General features: G+C 29.0%; 1 protein-coding gene and 1 long non-coding RNA gene across 6 annotated transcripts; one reads left to right on the top strand and one right to left on the bottom strand.

Moving 5' to 3' along the window:
• Nucleotides 1-47: 47 nt before the first annotated feature.
• LOC147910161 (uncharacterized) lies at nucleotides 48-806 on the top strand. Its single transcript, XR_015544683.1, has 2 exons — nucleotides 48-138; nucleotides 657-806. It is a non-coding gene; the product is annotated as an uncharacterized LOC147910161 (long non-coding RNA).
• A 12,314-nt stretch (nucleotides 807-13,120) lies between these two features.
• Nucleotides 13,121-22,168, bottom strand: LOC105151515 (uncharacterized). Of its 5 annotated transcripts, none has more exons than XM_087404105.1 (5): nucleotides 22,014-22,168; nucleotides 21,496-21,908; nucleotides 16,030-16,194; nucleotides 15,765-15,890; nucleotides 13,121-15,611 (listed from the first exon to the last, which is right to left on the bottom strand). In XM_087404105.1, exons 2-5 carry the CDS (start codon nucleotides 21,638-21,640, stop codon nucleotides 15,079-15,081), a joined length of 969 nt encoding a protein of 322 aa, XP_087260231.1. In that variant the 5' UTR covers nucleotides 21,641-21,908; nucleotides 22,014-22,168; the 3' UTR covers nucleotides 13,121-15,078. The 5 variants fall into 5 exon arrangements, with proteins under 5 accessions (XP_087260231.1, XP_011063569.1, XP_087260232.1 ...); XM_011065267.2 differs by having other exon boundaries at nucleotides 15,765-15,839; XM_087404106.1 differs by having other exon boundaries at nucleotides 16,030-16,152.
• Nucleotides 22,169-23,251: the final 1,083 nt, after the last annotated feature.

Raw genomic sequence — 23,251 nt, 5'->3', positions numbered from 1 at the left:
GGGACAATTAGTTCGATGCAATATTCTCGCAATCAACAAATCTCCCACTCTAGCACTGCGCGCGATAATTGCGCATAAATGGCGATGTGCCGACGCTTTGGCGATATGCTACAAAGCAAGCCAGCATCAAACATTAACGTAAGAGGATACTCAATCATACTTTCTGTGTATGTGTGTGTCTGGACTGCATATTTTCAGAATTTATTCATCAGGAATAATAAAAGCAAAAGTCCGTTTTTCTACCAGAAGAAATACATCGCGTTTTTAAAACCATATTTAGAGAATTTAATCCTAAAGAATAAATAATATTTCTATCTTTATTTCATTTTACAACGATAATAAGTATAGATTTATCCGCAAAAAATAGATTACTTTAAGGTTACTGGTCCGTTTTTTTTTTGCGAGGAAAAAATATAATATTAGTAATTAAGTTGTCAAAATTAAACGATTGATTACGTTTCTCTTTTCTCTAAAACTTTTAGAGTAAACTGTCACTATAAAGAGCGAAATCTTACTTTTAAAGATTGAAAAATGAGCCACTCTTTTTCAAGACTGGCCCAACTTCCAATCTTCAGAATAAAATTTAAAATTCTAATAAATTTGGAAAGTTCTATTAATTCCAATCTTATTATTCTATTAATTTTTTTGTCCTACAGTGAAACTACTTGTGGAAAATGAACTATGATATCAGAAATAAAAGTCTCCTGACATATCGATCATACGCTTCATAATACTTCACCGGATATTCAACTGCAAAGATTTATAGACATTTTACACAGTATAAATTCTCATGAAAGAAAGTATAAGATATGCGTATATTTTTTACATTTAAATCAATTTTTCATTCTTCAATTTTTTTTTTCAATTCACGGCACATTAAAATGAGCCTAATTTCTCGAAGTAAATCATTAGGAGTACAGCACTCAGCATTCTTTTACTAAATATGAAAAATTCAGAAATAAAAAGTAAAGTAAAATTTTTATTTTTTGTTATCATTTTAAAAGTGATTAATATGCATTTTTTTCTTTACACTTTATTCGCTTTTTTATTTGTTTCTAAATTGCAGAGATGCATACGATAGTTTTTATTTTATAAATAAATAAATACGAGCGCAAGCGTGGCATAACAGACAGCGCACTAGGTCCCTATTCTCGAAAAGTATCGCATACGAAAAACTAAGGAAATACTATAGTATGCATTACATATACTTTTGAAGAATCGGGCTCTGGTCTATCATATCAGAGGTCTCGATAGGACCTAAAATATTTACGCTTCTCCTCTCGGAAAAGGCCGATAACTTCCCGAGAGTATCCTTGCCCACAGAAACATCTCTCGACAAATCCGCTGTTCGGAACCGACATTAAAATTGTATGTCTCATATATATGTTCGTGACAATTTGAATAATCAGCACAAATATATGAGAGAAATGTAACACAGGCCTGAGGCCTAACATAAGAAGAAGAAGAAGAAGAAGAAGAAGAAGAAGAAGAAGAAGAAGAAGAAATAAACAAATACGAGAAGAATAAGAAATATCAATAATATCTATAATAATAAATATAATAAATATAATAATAAATATCAAATAAGAAATAAACAAATATATTGAAGGTTTTATCAATGTCATGTTTTATTTTGAAAGTTGATGTACTATGATATGTATATATGTTAATTATTAGTTCAAAGCCAGTATCCTTTGTATAAAGACTTTTGTAATTACTGAACAAATCTGCTTTGTTCAACTTTTCCCTTAGGTATTTGCAATTGCCCCATTCTCCTTTACATTAAAATCATCAAAAATATATAATAATCTTTACTTTAAACGGCATGCATATGTTCATACAGACATTATGGCAGCACTATACATAAATAGCGAATGCGAACTGTCACTGAATACACTGAGAAATGAAATATATTATCATTAAATATATTGTAATAGTACCGTTCGCAATTCTCCCATATATAATTCTTATTTATTTAGGTACCATTTTTAGATAACAAGTAATACAAACATGTATAATTCTAAAATCCTTCTGACTTTATAATGATATTTTTTCATTTACCTATGGCGTGATTTACCTATGGATTCATAAATCACATATATTATTCCCAACGAATTTACGCAGAAATGCGATACGTACAACTGATAAATTACTGATAGATTTCACTATCCGCGTTTTATTTTTTATTGAGGAATCTCGATAAAAGTCAATAACAATCGTTGAGAGTATGAGTAAAACGTGCAAAACATATTTAAAATGAACAAACACATTTGTGGTTTTATTCAAGTGATGTATAAATCAATATTTAATGAATTTAATGCTGACGCATCATTATCCTTGATTTTTAATTTAATCGTGATAAATATTTTCAGTTTTTTTTCTGTAATCATTAAGCAGCAATTTGACAACTGCAACGTCACATTTTATGTATTACGAATTTATATTATATTGATATTAACGCTACCATAAATTATTATTGATTTTTTCCTTACTATAAACTGTTACTCTGGAGGAAAAGTTATTTCTCTATTAAAGTCACAATAAATTTTAATATTTCAATTAAACACACGATAATAATGTACCGATTTATAAAAACAAGAAGAAATAACTAGATTGTAATCTAGCAAATAATTCTTAAAGTATAATTTACATACATGATATTTTAATAATTAGTGTGCTATATATAGTATGCTATAAATTTCAATGTCAAGAATGTTTCCTGCTACCAGATTTAACATTTTTTTAATTTCTACAATATAAATATTTATCTTTTAAGAAAGAAAGAAAATGTATGTATACAAATTTTTGAAGGATTGTCGATTCGTATTTATTTCAACATTCTTTAAAAGAGTCAAGACAGAAAAAAAAAGTATTTTTTTCTAATTTTATACATATTCATATACAGAGTGTCCCAAAATTCACGAACATCGTTTTAAGAACGGATTCTTTAGAACATTCTAAGACAAAAATATCGAGGTAACAGTTTTTAAAATAATTAAAGTTTACTTATCACGGAACTGATACGCGCTCAGGCATGACGATATGACAAGTGGTGCTTCAGGGCCCTCTCAGCAACTTCAAGATTATCGTACAAATATGCAATGTCATTTTTATTAAGAAATTATTGTTGTTTCTATACGGAATCTATTTGTAGATTGCTGTACCTCTTTTGTATTACATTTTTTCCATTTGACACTGTTTTGTATGCAAATGAACATTAAAAATTGTAATTTGAGAGTAATTTGAACGCTTATTACATGTTTAACTTTTCATCAATAACAAATTAATTTGATAACTCTTTTTGTAACATGCTATAAAAAATACGATTTAGGCAACCGATCACTTAAATTGTTTCTGTAGGTCTTTTTTAGTCGTATTTCCTTTGAAAATATTAAATTATGAATGAAAATAATTGAAAGCATAAGATTAATAAAAGAAATCATTAATTAATACCTAATAATTAATTAATATCTACTTTTAATAATTTATTAAAGAAAAAGTATCTTATAATTATTAAATAACAATAATGAAAAAAACAAATTAAAATAAAATTAGTTCAAATATAGTTTGGCACTTGATATTTGTATTGATACCAATTATCAGTTTTATTATTGTTATCATCTTATCTTGGTACGATTTAGAAAACTCGATGGATTTTGTAAAAATATCGATTTAATCTTTATAATGATTGCAAATATGTATATGTATATAATAAATGTAAAGTATTCTACAATAAATCTTCTTTTAAATACAAAAATACAAAAATTTTTAATAAAATTGATTGATTGCGTTATTATCAGCTACGTAAGGTAATTAAAAATTAATATCAAATGTACCTGATTTTTTATAAAACAATGTCCAGAAAACAAGATGTAGATAATTATTATATTTTTTCCTATTATTCATTTCTCATGTATATTATATTAAATGTTACCTATATTAAATAATAATATAAAACATTGAGAGAGAGAGAGAGAGAGAGAGAGAGAGAGAGAGAGAGAGAGAGAGATGATACAATTTAGGCGATCAGTATGCGTTCGGCATCTCTCTTCTATATATATAGTTAACCTGATTAACTTTTCAAGACATAGCCATAGTATTTTATTATCAAGATTATTAATATTCTGTTATTTGATGTATGAAAAGATAAATTAGATTACGGATTGCGCATTATTAGTTAGAAATTTTGTAATTTTGTCAAATTAATCACCAGTTAAATTTATTAAAAAGTATTATTAAAAAGTACTATACCAGGAGGATTCTTTTAATATGCAATGATACACTTTTATTAAAAAATTGTTTCTGCTTCTATATGATAATTTGTACGTTATCTTTGCATAATTATTAGGTGTTGGAATTAATTCGTAGCGTTTTACAAGTGATGGGAAGTACTTTCATTAATGTATTTTTTAATGCTCATGTGAAATAAATAACATTCTTTCATTAAAAACGCTACGAATTAATTCCAACACCTAATAATATCAAAATATATCACAAAATGTCAATAACAAGACATTACAATGGTTACGACATGTGACAGCTATCAAAATAAATTCATAATCATGTATATTTGCCTCGTATGTAAAACATTTTTGTGCTAATATCGATACATAAACTATTTTTAATATAAAAAGATTTAAATGTATTGTTATTAAATTAATTAATAATTTAATTTGTAATATTATTATTCCAACTTTAGCTTAAAGTTGCGTTTCAAGTGTAACAATAATCGGCACAATTTGTAGAAAAGAAAAATATATTTAAAAATTCACATAGAAATATTATTAGGCATCAAGATCCATGTATTTTGATGCAATTTATAATTTATATTTCTAATTTTTTTATAATTTCATTAAACGTTTATTAAAATAATTATTAAAAAAATATTCATGTCGTAATTTATGCGTGAGACGTAAATGCATTAAAGTTAAATAGTTAATAATACAATACTACTTAATTACTTTTAAAAAATATTCATATTTAGAAAAATGATATTATTTACAATGGGTATAGATAAAAAGAATGATCACAATAAATAATAATATAAATATTCGATCTTGATACATAATTTTGCTCGCCGAAATAAATTTTAATGTTTCAATGTTTTAAAATTTAAAACATAATTCTTAATTTAAGTTTTATAATTCTTTCAATAAAATATTTACTAATATGATGTAATATAATGTGATATATTTATAATAAATATAATATAATATAATATAATATAATATATTAGGTGTTGGAATTAATTCGTAGCGTTTTACAAGTGATGGGAAGTACTTTCATTAATGTATTTTTTAATGCTCATGTGAAATAAATAACATTCTTTCATTAAAAAACGCTACGAATTAATTCCAACACCTAATAATTATCCATTGTGTGAAAAAAAAATCTTTACAAGAATAAATTTTTATAAAATTTTAGATAATTTAATTTTTTTTTCATTAATTATCATGTTGATTTTTTATAATATCGAAATAAAAGAGGAAAAATTTAATAAATAAACAAGAAAAAAATTTAATTTTATACAAATAAGAAATAATATTAATTTTAATCGGATTGTATCCGATGCCTATCGTAGGCCTGTTTCTTCTTTTCTTTTCTTTTCTCGAACTGTCTTCCTTCCTCTTCCCGAATAAAAATTCGATCAGGCATGCCAGATACACAATCAAAATCCAATCAGGTAAAAGTATGATCTGATTGAAATCACTCTTATCTACGATAGGAGATTATTGAGACTATTGAGAGACTATAATCGATTATTCTCCTCACATTCTGTAATTGATCAATTTCTTACTGCTTACAACTTGGTACATATGAAAAAATATCAAATTTTTTAATAGACATAATTATTATTCCAACTCTCTAACTTGATTTAAAAATATGATAATTTGTAGACGATGAATTTCTGTGAATAAGAAGAATAATAAGATTTCATAATTATATTACATTCAAATCCTTGGAAATTAATTCTGGAATCGATTGGAGATGAAGAATAAATAAGAAGAGAGTATGAAAAGACACTTAGACAGACATTTAGACATTTAGATTCGTGATATTTGTCTTTCGCCTCTGTGCGTGTATCTCGCGTGTATACGCATAAAAGCAAATGCCACGAGTTGAAGTTTTTGTTACTTTGAAATGTGTACTAATATCCCGAAAGGACGCTGTAACACCTATTTCCAGCGAACGTCACATACGTCAGTCCAAATTTCGGGTCAAGGAACCTAACTCTTAATACACATCTTCGGATCATTCGTATCCTGCGCATTTTTTTTCTTTGAAATATTAAGAGCATCTGAATCTTTCTTTTATTCCTAAAAAAAGTTTGACTAGAAAACAAGTTTTGTGCATTATCGGTCTCAATTCGTGCGTATCCTTAGCTAGAATAACTCCGAAGTTCACCTCTGGATCACAAATGACCCATCATATGTACAGAGTGTACATTTTTTTCTATGTAAAAAAACTCTTTTTTTTTCATTTTCAATTAATTCTCGTTTGTATTGCAGGAATATTTCAAATTATTAAAAAAAGAATTTAACCTAGAACAACATCAGCTTTTAATAAACACGAAGGTTTTGACTCTTGTGTTAAATGTTATCTGTAATATTATCTATATACTTAATAATTATGTTGTCTGTAATGTTATAAAAAACATTTCCCTAATAAATTATAAGTTTTTTTACACAATAGCAATATAATAATATAATGCATTGTTTAAAATGTAAATGCAATATATCTTCAATTTATGGCCATTCATGCATATTAAAAAAATTTCATTTTCAGATTATTAAATAATTAAATTTTTTAGACAGCAGACACTTGAACTATTTTTCCTTTTGTAGTTTGGAACTTTAAGATATATTTTTCCTTTAAACATTTTTGTTCCAAAGTTTTATGTTTTTGTATAAAAAAGTGCATATATTTATTTTGTCAATTATATTTAGTTATAACAATTTGTATAAGACAATTTATATAAAACCGGACCCAATGTGGGCCTAAGCTTTGAGAATTTTTTAATTTTTTGCTGAGATTAGAATTGAAAATTAATGGTCATATTCAAAAAATAGAACATTTGTGAACATTAAAAAAATATATGAACTATAGCCCACATTGGTATCACTATACAAAAAGTTCTTTTTCTTTAATTATAAGCGAAACGTTGTGACAAAAATATAAACTGAATATGTTATAAAGTGAATATAGAGCTACAATAACATGAACTATAGACATTAATAATTACATTTCATAATTATAAAAAGCAATTACTTACTTACGGAATATTACGACCGCGACGACAGTTTTTCCTATTTTTACACAAACATAAAGAATAATATGATTTGTGAATCGATGCAATCAAGTCGTACGGCTTGCTCGAATTACTACTGTCATTTGTTAAATATAATTATAATATTATATACAAATAGCGAGTGGCCCACTTTGGAAAACGGACCAAATTGGATCCAATTATCTTATTTGTTATAAATATGCAACTTTACAAATACTTTCTAAAAATAGCAAAATATACATAAAAATTGTTTAATAATTTTTATATACTTGTAAAACTGATGAAAATTAATCCAGGACACGAAAGCATCATATGTAGTAAAGGTGCCAAGTACTAAAATGTATACTAAGGATTAATCTTTATAACTTAGAACTAGGCCACATAAGGCGAGATCTTTCTCTGTTAGATAAGAGGTAATTACGAGATTTAAAATGAATAGAAAGAGATGCAAATCATATTAACTAACATCTAAAATATTCTATTCGTATTCTAAAATTAGATAGTGTATGTGTATTACAATATGTGAATTGCTTTAATTGTATAATATGTATATATAAAATGATCAAGATTTGACTTATTTATTTAAATTATAATTACAACTAATTTTTAAAACCATTTACAAACGTGTCCTAAGGAGTAGTAAAAACGAAAAAAACTTGTACATTTTATCGAAAATATTTAAATTGTAACTTGAAAAAAAAAATTTTTCCTACAGAGATAAAATTTATATTTTGCCGTTATGATTATGCAATTTACTATTATCTAATATAATTACTAATATATAGGGTGTCCCAAAAGTCTTTGCCAAAATCTCTTTTGTGTAAATAGAGCGAACTAAACCGAGTCCGAAATGTCCTCTATCATTTGAGATGACGGAGAGGAGATGGACTGAATGCAGGAGTCAGGAATTGACGGAGGGGTGTCTGGACAATTCGCTCCATTGGAGCGTCCGATAACGCAGACAAATCAGGACAGATAACGGAAATCGAGAAGGGAGTAATGGGAGTATTGCCTCTAACCGATTTTAGGGTACCGAAGGATGAAGTCGATGAAGCCGGAAGGACTAATGAAGCCGAAGTAGCCGGTAAAGACGGTGGTGTTGGAGTCGGAGGAGAGTTCTCGCTTGGATCTCGACGACTCCGAGAATTCAAAGTAGCGAGATACTCCTGGAATGTTTCATCCGAGCTTCTAAGTAAGGTCGACTCCGAAGCCAATTTCGGTTGCACTGCCGCCGAGGGTAGTTTTTTTTCGGAGGAGATCTCGCTAAAAGTTGCGGACTAGTTAGTTCGATTCCCGCAAAGAATAATTAAAGGGAACTGTTTGCTCCTGATCCGGTGACTCCTCTTCTCGGGTGGCTCGGTAGTCGGGTCTCAATGAGTTGTGCTCTCGACCTCGGAACTCACGCACAGATTGTATTAGGTGTTGGAATTAATTCGTAGCGTTTTACAAGTGATGGGAAGTACTTTCATTAATGTATTTTTTAATGCTCATGTGAAATAAATAACATTCTTTCATTAAAAAACGCTACGAATTAATTCCAACACCTAATAGTAAATCGAACGATTTGGAAAACGGACTGCACGAAGCGCGATGTTGAAGTTGCAAACTGTTAAGCAGAAGTAATTTGTACAGGGGATGTCGCAATGTCACAGTTTATATTGGAATCTTTTTGAGGATGGTTCTTTGGTAGGCTGTGTCGAGTTGGAAAATCGAGAATTCGGGTTGGTAGAATTTTTTACTCTTTGTTTCTTGAATAATTACTGAAGGATTGCTTTCAATTCAGCTCCACTCATACTATAAATTTTCTAAATATTTATTGCTGATGACATCACCCTCCCTAAAGATTTTGGATTTATGGCGAGTTTAGTTCCGTTTTCTGAGGGAGGGGGTATAACGTATTGTCTCTTCCAAGTAATCTGATTATAATTTATTTACGTCTTTACGTGAGTTTCGTATTTTTCTTTTTTTTTTATCAGCTACTGAGTTTTCTTTTATGAGTTAAACATACATTTTCTTGTTTAGACAGTATTTATCTACGTTGGATCTACAGTTACATTGTTTGTGACGGGTCTCAGATAAAACTCAGAACTATGTATCGTTATCTTATGTATTATTTTTTCTGTTGTTGACAAAAAAAACATCCTTGGATTTTAATCGCTCTTACAAGTTTGGAATGTGCGTTTTTATTTATATAGTGTCACGTACCGTCAATCCGCGTCTAAATTCTGTATTCGTTAACTCTATCTTGTTTAGACAATATTTTCTCTTCAGGGTTTATAATTTTAATCACGTGTTGATGCTATAAATTTTATTACCATGATCAGGCAATTTTGAATAAACATAGTTTTTATTTTTCTATATCGCTAGGAAGATTTCTAATAATACGTTCTTCAAATTCGTGATATTTGCTCGCTCGCTCGATTGATAACCATTAAGGATCGAATTTTTGTTCGTGCTTTACCGATAATTTCATCGAACGAAGAAATTGGAGTCCACTGGACGTAACAATTGTATTTATTTCATTTTGTTCTAATTATTTTTAATTTTTGTTTTAATTATTTATTAAAAATTCGACGTTTTCGTATACATCTAATATAACTACTTTGATTTGTTATTAGACGCAGGTTGAAAAAAGATTGTTAAAGGTGCGTATTCGGGGAGACGCTATTAGCGCTGTTTGTGTTCATTCTATTCTTGTTTTACGTCTAATAAACGATGATAGAATGACAACAAATAGCGCTAGTAGTGTCTCTCCGAACACATCTTAAAATTGAAAAATGCTACACTTTCACTACAAATAACAATGAATTAATTGAAAACATAAACAAAGAACTCGAACAAAAAAATACATAAATTAAAAAAGAAAGGAAAAGTAAAGAATAATATCTTATCTAACATATTGCAAATGTGAATATAAAAAACTCGATTCAATCTTTTAATATTGAATCATGTATGTGCAATATGCTTTATAAGGTCAATATCAGACTATGCATTGAAGATTGAAAGATTGAAATTTGATCAATCAAAATAAAAGGAGCTAAATTTCTTTGTTCTCATTGGTCAAATGTCAATCATTAATCTTTAATCTCAATCTTCAATGCATAGTGTGATTTCACTTTGAGATGTAATTTATTAAATTTTTGTCTGCATTACTTATTTCTCATTTATTTTATGTCTCTGGCGAAAATTTTTCTTAGAATTTTTCAGATCATTTTTTAGAATTTTTCATATTTTAAATTTATAAAGATTTTTTGATAAATACTTCATAATTTCTCAGATTTTCTTTCTTTCTTTTTTCAGAAATTATAGAATGAGAAATCTTATTATATTCTAGGATTTTTTTCATTTTCATAAAGAGTTACGCGACACTACTATCAAAGGGATATAGTGAGTTAAATTCTCGAATTCAAAAATCATCCAGGGATATTGAATAAAAGTCGCAGCATTAAAAGATTCTCCAGTTGTGTTTCAATTAAATTTTAATTTTTAAATAAACCTCAAAAGGGCTCCAAAATGAAAGCATAACTTTGTTTAGATAAATTTTACTGTTCATCTAAAAAAATTTGTGTAACATTCAGAATTTTTTATATTATTTTCTCAGCATTTCTAAAGAGTATTTCAATTCGTGTGAAAAAAATCTAAGAAATTTTATAAAAAAGTTATAACTTCATACAGAAATTCTGAAAAATTATCTAAAAAATTCTAAGAAAAATCTAAAAAATTTCTCAAAAATCTAAGTATTACAAACCTTTTCTTTTTTAATAACATATCTTATATTTTATATGTCATTATAAAAAAATAAACGAATACAAAGCACATAACAAATCATCGGAGGTAAAAGATGATAATTTTTTTCAAGCGTTAAGAAGCATTATAAATAACGTTAAAGATTGGAAGGAAAGAGAAAAGAGGAAGATTACGAGTAAAAAATTACCTATGACTTAAAAAATAAAAAAAAAGAATCAATGTTCAAAAAATCAAATGAAAAAAAATTATAATTAATGCTACATTAAAGCATTAATTATAATATATTGTATTTCAGATGATATCTTCCCTTTCACCGGTACGAGGAAGAATTCAGTACCGCCGAGGTTACATGAAAAAAACAATTTTTCTTAAATATCTAAAAATTTTCGAATTATGAGTTATGTATCTAGCTAAACTTTTAAATACTTGAGCAAAATCATTATCTCCGTAAAAATCTCAAGCTATTTTTTAACATATCCTTCCCAGATAACATTTATGTTGCATAAGATATCTAAAAGACATCTTTTAGATATCTTATGTAACATAAATGTTATCTGGGTTGCTAATTTAATTGAAAATGAACGAACCAGTCGATTCGTCGCGTTTAGGATACATCCACACAAACTTGCATAATCGCATAAACGTATGCATAAAGAAAATAATCTAATCACATTTCTGTTATAGTATAAAGACAAGTGTCTTTATAATAGAATATAACAGAAATGTGATTAGATAATTTTCTTTGTGTTTATGCAACTATGCAAATTTGTTTGGATATATCCTAAGCTGGAATCAGACTACGCAAAAGATTGAGAGTGAAGATTGAAGATTGAAGATCAACACAGAAGCGTGTAACGTCAACCAAGCGAAGCATTTTCCAACCCAAGTTGATGCAAACCCGATCGAGCCGAAAACGCTATGAGATTGAAGATTGAAAGATTGAAATTTGACCAATGAGGACAAAGGAAAACACGAAACATCATTACTTCAACCCAGGTTGGTGCAAACTCGGTCGGGCCAAAAACGCCATCAATCTGCAATGCGTAGTCTGATTCGACTTTGCTTCGAGAATATCAATAGAATTCCAAGTAAACGAGAATAAATTGAAATAGATAAAAATGAACTCATTTCAATATTTCCGAATTCGCGCTTCTGATTTTTCGAATCCATTTGAATACATCTGAATTCAACATGATAAATAGAATATTTCATATTTTAATTCACATAACATATAATATATATCAATGAATAAATGTTAACGTTAATTAATCAGTAAAAAATACATTTAGTATAACAATATTACATTCGAAATGTAGTAACTTTACGAGTTGTAAATTTAGAAATCTTGTATTATATTTTACTCATTAATTTAATGCAGAAATTTATTTATTGTTTTTAATTCCTATGTAAATACGTATACGTACTATAATAATATACTCATGGAATCTTTATATTTTGTATTTTCTTTTAAATCTTATCGGCTACTGTTTTGAAGATTCATGGATTTTTTTCGAAAAAAAGTATTATGAAATATTTGAAACTCGATATTCATCGCTTTCGCAACTTCATGTATATGAGAAGGACTAATTAATCGTCCTTTAGAAATGTAATTAATCCAATCATTTTCTGGATTAGCTAACATTTCAGTAGACATTTCCAAATCTTTATATTTATGCATAACTCTGTATGCTGGTATAATTGGCAATGTCAATTCTTCTTCTAACTGAGCCTTTCAACACAGGCACAGCATGCCTTTTACTCGGGCATGGCATGCGTTTTATGTTATGAAATCCCTTTTCCTTCTCACCCCATTAAATTTCTGATTTCAAGAGACAGTATCACTATGATACTGTGATCCGTCTCTGTAGGTCAAAAATCTAATCGGAAGAAGAAGGAAGAAGGATTTCATAACATAAAAACGCACGTCGTGCCTGAGTTGGAAGGTTTTGACATCAACGACATTCAATATATCAATTTCATGCAATAATGCCTGTTCTTCTAAGGAAGGGATATAATTCAAAGTATAAGCGGCTGTAGAAGAAAAATGAAATAATGTATGTATTAAAATGAAATATCATAAGAACCTTTTTGATATCTTTTTCTTACATTTTTGTATTTTGTATATTTTTTATTTTATTTTGTACATTTTTAAAAAATTTTTCAATATCAGAATCTTTTTAGTATCTTCCTTGTTGAAAATTCTTATAAGTTTTTTGTACTAGAGCTTAAAAGAGTTATATATGATCAATCAGGATTAAATGAACATAATCATATAAGAATTTTATATAATTTGTTCATGAATCTCACTAGTAATCTTTAATGATCTTAGGAATCTAGAATGAATCATACACGGACATCTATATCGCAATAAAAAAATATTGCCTTAGCCTTATAAGAAACTTTTAAAAAATAATTTCTTTACAGGATCATCTAAGAATATGGTATTAATTACATATGATTCTGAAGTGTTTCATGAAAGATCATTTATCAGTCTTAAGAGACATAGTTACGGAATAATTTATTTTCCAAGTTGATACAAAAATCTGGCATGAATCGTACACAATGATTTGTATAGCAATGAAAAGATCTTGTCTTAACCTTGTAAGAAACTCTTAAAAAATAATTTCTTTATAGGATCATCCAAGAATATGTATTAATTATGCATGATTCCTAAGTGTTATATGAAAGATCATATATCAGTTTTAAAAAACATATAGTTACGAAATAATTTAGCTTTCAAGTTGGTGCAGAAATCTGGCATGAATCGTATACAATGATTTATATCGCAACGAAAAGATTTTAATTGCTAATTTAGCTTAATAAGATATTCTTAAGAAATAATTTGTTTACATCACTCCAAAGTGATAAAGGTATCGATCAATAAATTATTGAAGAAACAGAAACTGAATTGAATATATGAAATAAAAAAGAATTAAGAAAAATTTGTTAAAATACTGAAAATGACTGAATAAAAGGTCGAAAAGTATATTATTCTAGCTTAATGAATTGATAAATTATAATTTCGCTTATTATATTATAACTGGCGTAGACTTTTTATGATTTTTTCCTCAAATTAAGTTTCCCAGCAAACGAGAATGGATTGAAATGAATTAAAAAGGATTTAGATTTTCAAAAATATTTATTCACAAATGTTAAAATGAATGCTTTTCAATTCTAAATGTATTTTTATTCATTTATAGAAATTACATGGAGCATATCTCTATGCCTTTGAATCTAAAAATATTAGCTTATTCTATACACACAAACATAATTGTGTACAAACATACTGTTCAATTCAAAATTTTGAAATGCTATCTTTCAATCCAATTAAATCCAAAAAAAGTATTCGCTATTTAAAATACGCATTCGGATAGAAAACAATTTCAATCTATTTTAATCCATTCTCGTTTGCTAGGTTGATTTGACCGAGAAGGCGTTATTTAATTTGTGTAAAAAGAATTAATTTTTAGTCAAAATGAATTCTTTTAAACCCCATTCAACTCCTTGCTTGTCCATTCCATTTTATTTACTATACGAGCAATAAATCACACAAAATACCAATAGTATTCTTGTAATATTTAATGACATTTCAATTATATATTCTTACAAGATTCACATGCGCGCAAAATTTATCTACGCGCAAGTTTCAAGTAACATGCGTGTAAGACGAGTTCACACCTTGACGGAAAAGCGGAAAGCGGAAAAGCGGAAGCCAATCGGAACTCACAGTAGTAATAGGTAGTACATTCCGCTTGTTTGCGTCTGTCTTTCCGCGAGTTCTGATTGGCTTCCGCTTTTCCGTTTTTCCATCAAAGTGCGAGCTCGGAACTAAGAATCATGTAATATGTTTATAAGATTCATGTAACATGAGTGTAAGATTCATGCAAGATTCTGGATTTACCTACAGGTATCGTATGTGATATATTCTTATACAAGCTTGTATATTTCTGTCCAAAATTCGTATGTAAAAATTTTCTTAGATCTTACAAAAATTTTTCTTGTAAGAATTTGCAGCACACAGGGTTCTTAGTCATATACTTTTTTTAATTTTTGAATACAACATACACATACACTTTCTCCTTACTTTCTTCAACTTGGTTTGACAAATAAATTTCATCAAAAGAAGAAATTTCATCAGAGTAGAGAACCGAAGTTCTCTCCATTTCTGTCATGCTTTGACTTTTTTCTTTCGTTATTGCTGATACGTCTGTTAAGATACCTTTGTCAGTGTTGAAATCCGCTATCCATTTTCGAAGGGTTGACATTGCAGGAATTTGTTTTGTTTTCCTCAGATACCTATAAGCTTTTGAGCTTATGCTTTTTAACGAAATTGCAGCCTCAATATCCTCCTTAGTCCAACGGATCTTCTGCGTGAGATTTAAAAATAATTCTATTTGTTCTGGCGTAAAAAACGGAGTTAACTTGTCTTGCATTTTCTGCACCAATTGCTTCTTGTATAGTTTCTCTTTTAAAGCTTGTTGATATTTATGGGTTTCCGTTTCCAGATGTAAAGCTTTTGTTTCCAGAAGTAAGGTTGCATTTCTGTGTTGCAATTTCTGCATTTTCTGAGAGATATCTGCCACAGCATAAAAGAAAAAATATATTATTATACAATATATGAAAAATAATTATGTAAATAAGTATGTATATTTATGTAAATAATAAGTATGTATATTTATGTAAATAATAAGTAATTAAGAAACAAGTGAAATACAGTGACAAAATGTACCAATGTTAGGAACCACTGCAGTGTTCAGCGCAACTTGAGTTGCACAGCTCGATGTGGAGGTCGATGCAGTACTATCTATATTTGGATTAAATGAACAATGAATAACGGACTGTGCAACATCTACTTCTAAAAATATATTTAATACATAAGAAGGCAAAGTTTACAAGACAAATATTATTGATATACATATATTATAAAAATTATCGTTTGAAATTCTTTATGTTATAATAATCACTTAAATGTTAAAAATGGATTATATGTATACCTAAATCATTATCCGTGGAAATTTTGTTGTCCTCTACATCAGTTATCAATGGAACTGCATCACGTTTAAGTTTTATTCGTACATTCCCAGATTTTCCAACGAAATCTCGTAACCACGATTTATCTTCAAATTGTGAAGGATGAAAATGTTTCGAACAGATACGAGCTACATAAATCAATAATAAACAAATATGATAATGCTCGATAATTTGCAAAGTAATATACAAATCTTGATAACGACCAATAAATGAGCAAAAGAGATGTTAGAACAGAAATAATTTAATAATAATAATAATTATAGTTAATACATAAAAATAATTCCGCAAACGTTTCTGTTAAGAAGTAATTTTACAAGTTGATGTTAATTTAAGTCTACAGATTATTTAATAATGCAGACTGAAATTTATCGAAAAGCAGTTTTTCGATCATCGATTAATCTATATTCTTCTGTTCTATGTATTTGCGGTTGTTTTCGAGGTTCGATGCCTGATGTTCATTTAATTTAGATTTTGTCATGTGTGTACGATCACCTTATTTTAGATAATAAAGCATATATTCTGATCTCTACACCTGTGTAAATCACTAAAATAATTCAACAGTTTTCAATTCACAGAATCTTTATCGGTATGTATAAATATAATTTAATTAAATTAAATATTAACATCTACAGTCTACACATGTCATCTACACATACTAGGTGGGGTGAAAAGTAACCTCCTTGGGAATGAAAAAAATTTTTTTCTTATGCAGAATCTCGCCCAAAATATGGCGTGTTCGCTCAGTACTAATCTTTGTAGCATCTGCTAGCTCGCGCACCTTCACTTTCCGGTCAGCCAACACCATTTCATGTATTTTTTTGACATTTTCCTCGGTAACCGCATCGGAGGGCCTGCCGCTGCGGACTTCATCGGTAGTGGAGTTGCGGCCACCACGAAACTCTCGAAACCAATATTTGACGGTGTAATCTGACGGAGTATTAGCCACATAATATTTATCCAACTTTTCTTTTGTTTCCTTCGCCGTTTTGCCTCTCAAAAAATAATGTTTTATGAGAGAACGAAAATCGTTTTCGCAAACACGTCAACAACAATCAGCTCTCAAAACAAAACTAAGGGCAGTATCGCACTGCCACTTGGCATGTCTGCCTAAATATGAACGGACTACAAGGCACCATAAACTTTTTTGCAGTAGTGGCGCATTCTGGCGGTCAAGGAGGTTACTTTTCACCCCACCTAGTATGTACGTCAAAATGAGGTAACATTATAAAAATATCATTCGTCCTTTTCAAGATTATTACAATCAAAATAGTTATATTGTCACACTATGTCCAGAAGAATATATAATAGTCAAAATAATTCAAACTAAATCCTCTGACAGCAATCGTGTTAGTTCCATTGTATGTAATATGAATCAAGATATAAAATTATTCTAAATCAAATTAATTTATCAATTATGAAGAGTGTGTTATCAAAAAACTATTAGAAGAAATAAAATATTGATTCAACTTACGTAGCGTAGTTAATAAAAATGATTCAACAATAATAATAATCAATAATAAATTAAATAATATTTGATAATCGTAAATTATCGTATAATCGAAAATCGAAAATCGTTAATAAAAAATCGTAATCGTATAATTGTAATAATATATATAATAAATTATCGATAATCGTATATTTAATAATCATATCTATAATGTAGTAATAGCTCAGATATAACAAGGGAAGTTTCACAACTCCGGAACTGATTTGATTCTCCATGATATATATTGTAAAACACAAAAATCTAAGAGACGTATTTTTTTATAGTGCACTCATGTTTAAGGGGTGAAACACCCCTTTGAAAAAAACCGATAATTTTCTTTCGAGGCGAATATCATCGGAAGTATAAAAGATAGAAACAAATTTTTGAAACAAAAGTTGTACGGTTTCAAGAGTAGAGGAGACCGGGGCTAATAGACTCATTTTTCAGTTTCGAATTTTTACAGACGAAATTAAGAGACTTATCGAAAAAATGAATTCTACACTAGTTACTACATACATTTGACTACCTAATAATATTTTAATAATAAGAGGAAACTAATAACTAATATGGAAAAAAATGCATTTTTCTAATGCATTCCATCTGATTCAACTAGCCCCGGGACCGGGATAATTCGACTAAGATTATTAAAATAAAGATTAATATATTTTAAGCTACATTTTTGGCTACATATTAATAAAACTTGTATAAAAATAAATTTTAAACACAAACATTCGCTTCGTAGAACCAAACAATACTTCTTTTTGCAAAATTTGTTCATTTCGTGCAAAAACATGTCGAATAAGTCTAATTTTCGAGATTGGACATGAAGGAACTAAACTTATAATATTTACCGCTGAGAAAAATCTCTTTAAAGGAATAAAATTTTGAGTAAGTACTATAAGAATCGTCACTAAATGAGTCATACATTAAATGAGTTCCATGCTATGGTTAGTCTACTATCCTCCGTTCATTTTTTAAAAATATTAACAAAGACACATAAACAAAAAAATCTGTTGAATTCTATTAAGTAAGAACTACACTTATTATCTAAGTAGAAATCCAATATTTCAGATACGATTTCATATACGATTGTAAAACAAAAACTTTAAGAATAAAAATATTTCCTTAGATGTACGATTTTTTAAAATTGTGACATAACTTCTATTATAGATGTGTTCGCAACAAGATGTTACAGCAGACTTAGCGACAATCGCTGTTGCTCAGACACGCATTACGCGTGTCTCGCGTATTTTGTTTTTAATGTAGCCTCGATTATTCTACTTATCCCTATATTCAACTGATCCCGGTCTCCCCTACTTTAAAGTCATAAAGAAAAAAGTTTTTATTATTTTTTTATTTAACAAAAATATTCCTATCACCCATAATTTTCTTAAATTTTCGTTTTTTTAAATCAAATTAAAGATTATTTTTTTACGAATTCAACTATGTGTATAATAAAATTACATTACGACATATCACTTTCGAGAATTAATTATTAATGCTTTCGTATATCGCTATCCATGCTTATATGCGTAATTGTCGTCAGAACATGTCTATCAAGCTAGAACATGAGCATAATCATATGAGACACACAAAGGATTTAATGCTCTTTTTGTATTAATTTGTTGCTCTAATCCCGATGTCGTAATGTAATTTTATTACATGATTGAATTCGTAAAAAAATAATCCTTAATTTGGTAAAAAAAATTGATAATTTAAGAAAATTATGGATGGTGGGGATTTTTGTTAAACAAAAAATAAAAAAAACTTTTTTTTATAACTTTAAAGTACTCTGAAACCGTACAACTTTTTTTTAAACATTTTTTTTCTATCTTTTATACTTCCAATATTATATTCGCCTCGAAAAAAAATATTGGTTTTTTTCAAAGGGGTGTTTCACCTCTTAAACATGAATTAGCGCACGTATAAAAAAATACGTCTCTTAGATTTTTTGTGTTTTACAACATATTTCATGGAGAATCAAATCGGTTCCGGATAGTTATGAAATTTCCCGTGTGAGATAAAACTCGAATTGTATGTCATATTATACGAAACTGTAATGTACTAATCACAACTGTAATGTGGTGAAGCTCGAATATGACTGAGATAAAACTCCGATTGTATATCATATTATACACAAAGAATCTTACAATGTTCTGTGTAATCTTGATCGTTATTGGTTAAAATTTTACAGTTAGTGAAAGAGAGAAAGAACATTATTACTAACATGTGACAGTTCTTGTAGAATGTCGAAGTAAGCTCCATCCAACAACTCAATACCTTTCATACAATTAATGTCATTTTTTTTATTCTTTTATGTGAATCTCTCCCTTATTAGTCTTTTTTCATAATTATTCAATTTCTAGTATTTTGACACTCTCCCAATCGAAAGTGTTAGACTTTATATGTTCTGAGTGTTTGGAAGGATCCAACTTTATGTTATTAATATGTTCCTTAATTCTAGTTCGCAATTGCCTTTTGGTTTGTCCAACATATGAGACATCACAATTTTTGCAAGAGATTTTGTAAACAACGTGACTATTATGTAATAATTCGGTTTTATCTTTTTAAACTTTTATAAATTTATTCAATTTGTTCAGTGTGCGGAAATTGTAGTTCCAGACCTATTAATGAATGATGTTGCTCTTTCCGATACGCCACTGACATATGGGATCACCATGAAATCTTTTTTATTAATCGGAATATCTTTTATCGTTTTATCTCGTACAGTCTTGTGTACGAATAATTTTTTTAATCTCCTATTAATAATATTAAAGATGAAATCTAAGGGTAACCGTTTTCCAGAAGCATGTTGATGCATAAATCAATATTTTTTTCATAAAACAGAGAATGAGATAATAAGATAACATGGTCTAGACCATAGATGGTACCTATTTTTTGACTCTGGGTGGTAGAGTGAAACGATATGTATCGTCCAAAGAAAGTTTTTTGTGATACCAATCTGTAATGATCTTATTATCCTTAATGATTAAAGAAATATCGAGAAAATTAATGCAACGGTTCTCTATTTCCATCGTGAACTTTCTTGGTAATTGTTCTTTATGAGCCACTAATAACATGTCATCGACATATTTGAAATAATAATAGATCCAGTGTACTCAAGACAATTTCCTTTAAATCTTGCGTGACTATATCGGCTATGATTGGCGACAAAGAGAAGTCCTAAAGGTCTGTTTATAAATATTTAAAAGTAAAATAGATAGATGAAAGAACAAATTTAATTGCAAATAGAAATTCTTCTTTTAGTAATCTATTTAGTAATCTATTTAGTAATCTGGAACACTTAATGAGCTCCTATCATATTTTTTCAATACCAATCATAGCTAGATCCAAAGGAACGTTAGTAAAAAGAAATGTGACATCAAATGAAATAAGCATTCTCATTCACAACTACACTTGAAAGTTTGTTATCTAATTCAAAACTATTGTTTACAAAACCCCTCGCCTTAGAAATGCTATCCGAAATTTTTTTTAAAATCAAATAATACTTTTAATAAATCAATTTAATAAAACAAATCAACAATAATAAATTAAAAGGGTTATGGGTCTCAGATCTATCTATCTATCTACAGTCCTTCGGACCTAAGGATCCTTGGCCTCACATACGAGCCAGATAAATCGTTTAATATTTAAAAAGTAAAAATAATCATTGCAAACATAAACATTATAAACATTATAAACATTATAAACGTCTGGTTTATTTATAATATTTATAATGTTTATGTTTGCAATGATTATTTTTACTTTTTAAATATTAAACGATTTATCTGGCTTGTAGTCCTTCTAATTTATTATTGTTGTTGATATTCGTATTGAGCTTATATTATTATTAATTTATATTTTAATAAATCAATTTCAATTACAATATCATGTGTTTATTAATTACAATATCATGTGTTAACTACAAATAAATCATACATACCGAATTTAGAGTTGACATCTTCTTTGCATACAATTTTCCATTTTTCAATCATTTTCGTTTCTTTCGGAAATGATAAATAACTAATTTTTTGTCTTTTCGTATTCCACGAATTATTTTTACAATTTCGTACTGCACACGACGGCATCGTAATGATCAAATAAATAAAGGTGAAATTACATGTAAGCGTCGAATGTCGGGCATCTGCGCAGAAGTTTGAATCTCCAGACCTCTGCACAGCTTCTTAACACAAAATAATAAATTATAAGAGGTTATATTTTGATCATGGAGTATAGAGAATAGAAAGCCGAACTAGGCTTAAAAAGTGTGGTCAAAATCAGGTTTGCGAATTAGTATTAGTGGTGGTCGAGTGGCGAAACTCTTCTCATATACGCTTACAACTGAATATACATAACCTAAAAATAGAGACGTTATTCTTTGACATCTCTTTGACAGTAATAGGAAGATGTAAATTGTCATTAAAACTGAAGAATGGAGTTCTTCATGTAAAATTGACCTACCATGCACACTGCGAAAACGGTGTCGTTAGAATTCCTCTCTAGTAAAGTTGGAAACACAGATTTTAATCTATCAGAAAGTGTCCATTCTATTATTCATGGTTTCTGATAAGTTGAAATCTCGTATTCCCTGTTTCTATTGTCTGTGCTTTTCATTGTGTTTTCAGCTTAAGAGTTAAGACATAAAAGCGGAAGGACGCCATTGCTGGGTGTTGGTTATAAGCCGGAAACAGCATAATTTGACAGAGTAAGGGGAAGGAACAGGGAACAGAGAATAAAAAATAAGAATTTCAATCTATCAGAAATTGTGTATTCCACAATACATGATTTCTGAGGTTGAAATTCTTATTCTCTGTTCCCTGTTCTTTTTATTATGCGGAACTCTTAAGGACTGCATTCAGATTCCCCACTCAGACATCCAGAAAGCGTTCAGATTCCTACTCTATCCATCCGAGACAATAGAAAAACCACCCGGTTCCTTGAGCCGGATGGTATGGGTGGTAATGGCGCATTAAAGATTCCCTATGCTATCCCAGCATGTTTGATGTGCATCTATACGAAAATTTAAATTTCAGGTTATGCCTGTGTGTTATAAACAGTATAAACCATAGGATGCCAAGTATTTAATCATCTATTAAATTGTACAGGTCGGGACTTAAATACTGCTAAGATATTTATCACATATTTTTTATCATTATTAAATACGTATATTTTAGTTATATATAATTATATGTAATTCATAAATTAAATCTGACATATTTACGTTACTATTTGCTGTAACCGATGTTGTAGGATACTCTTGTCTTAGAATGCGTTCAGATTCCTAAACCACTCAGATACTTTTTTTTACTAGGCTTCGTTCACTCACCCAGCGATCATCCACCAGGTGAGAAATCTGAAAGCCTTGATAGTCCAATTTCGCGCCTTCTATACCATGAAACAGTTGCACACACCAATTCACAGATTCATTACCACATCGAAAGTATCTGCAAATGGCGGCGTTTAAAGGGACTCGAAATCTGACCAATCAGGAATCGGTGCCCCTCATGATTTGATTCTTACTAGAGAGACTTTAATGGGTAAAATTACACGGTGCGGGAAAGAGCTGCGGAATAGAGAATGCGTCATTGAAACAACCAATTGGCGCTATTCGGAATAACGCAGAATAATATTGATTGGTTGCTTCTATGACGCATTCTCTATTCCGCAGTCGTTTTCCGCACTATGTGATTTCATCCTAA

This window comes from Acromyrmex echinatior, chromosome 3 (genome assembly GCF_024713525.1).
Source record: "Acromyrmex echinatior isolate Ae372 chromosome 3, ASM2471352v2, whole genome shotgun sequence".
Lineage (NCBI taxonomy): Eukaryota > Metazoa > Arthropoda > Insecta > Hymenoptera > Formicidae > Acromyrmex > Acromyrmex echinatior.
Note: the sequence above shows the minus strand (reverse complement) of the source record. Positions and strands in the feature narration are given on the sequence as shown.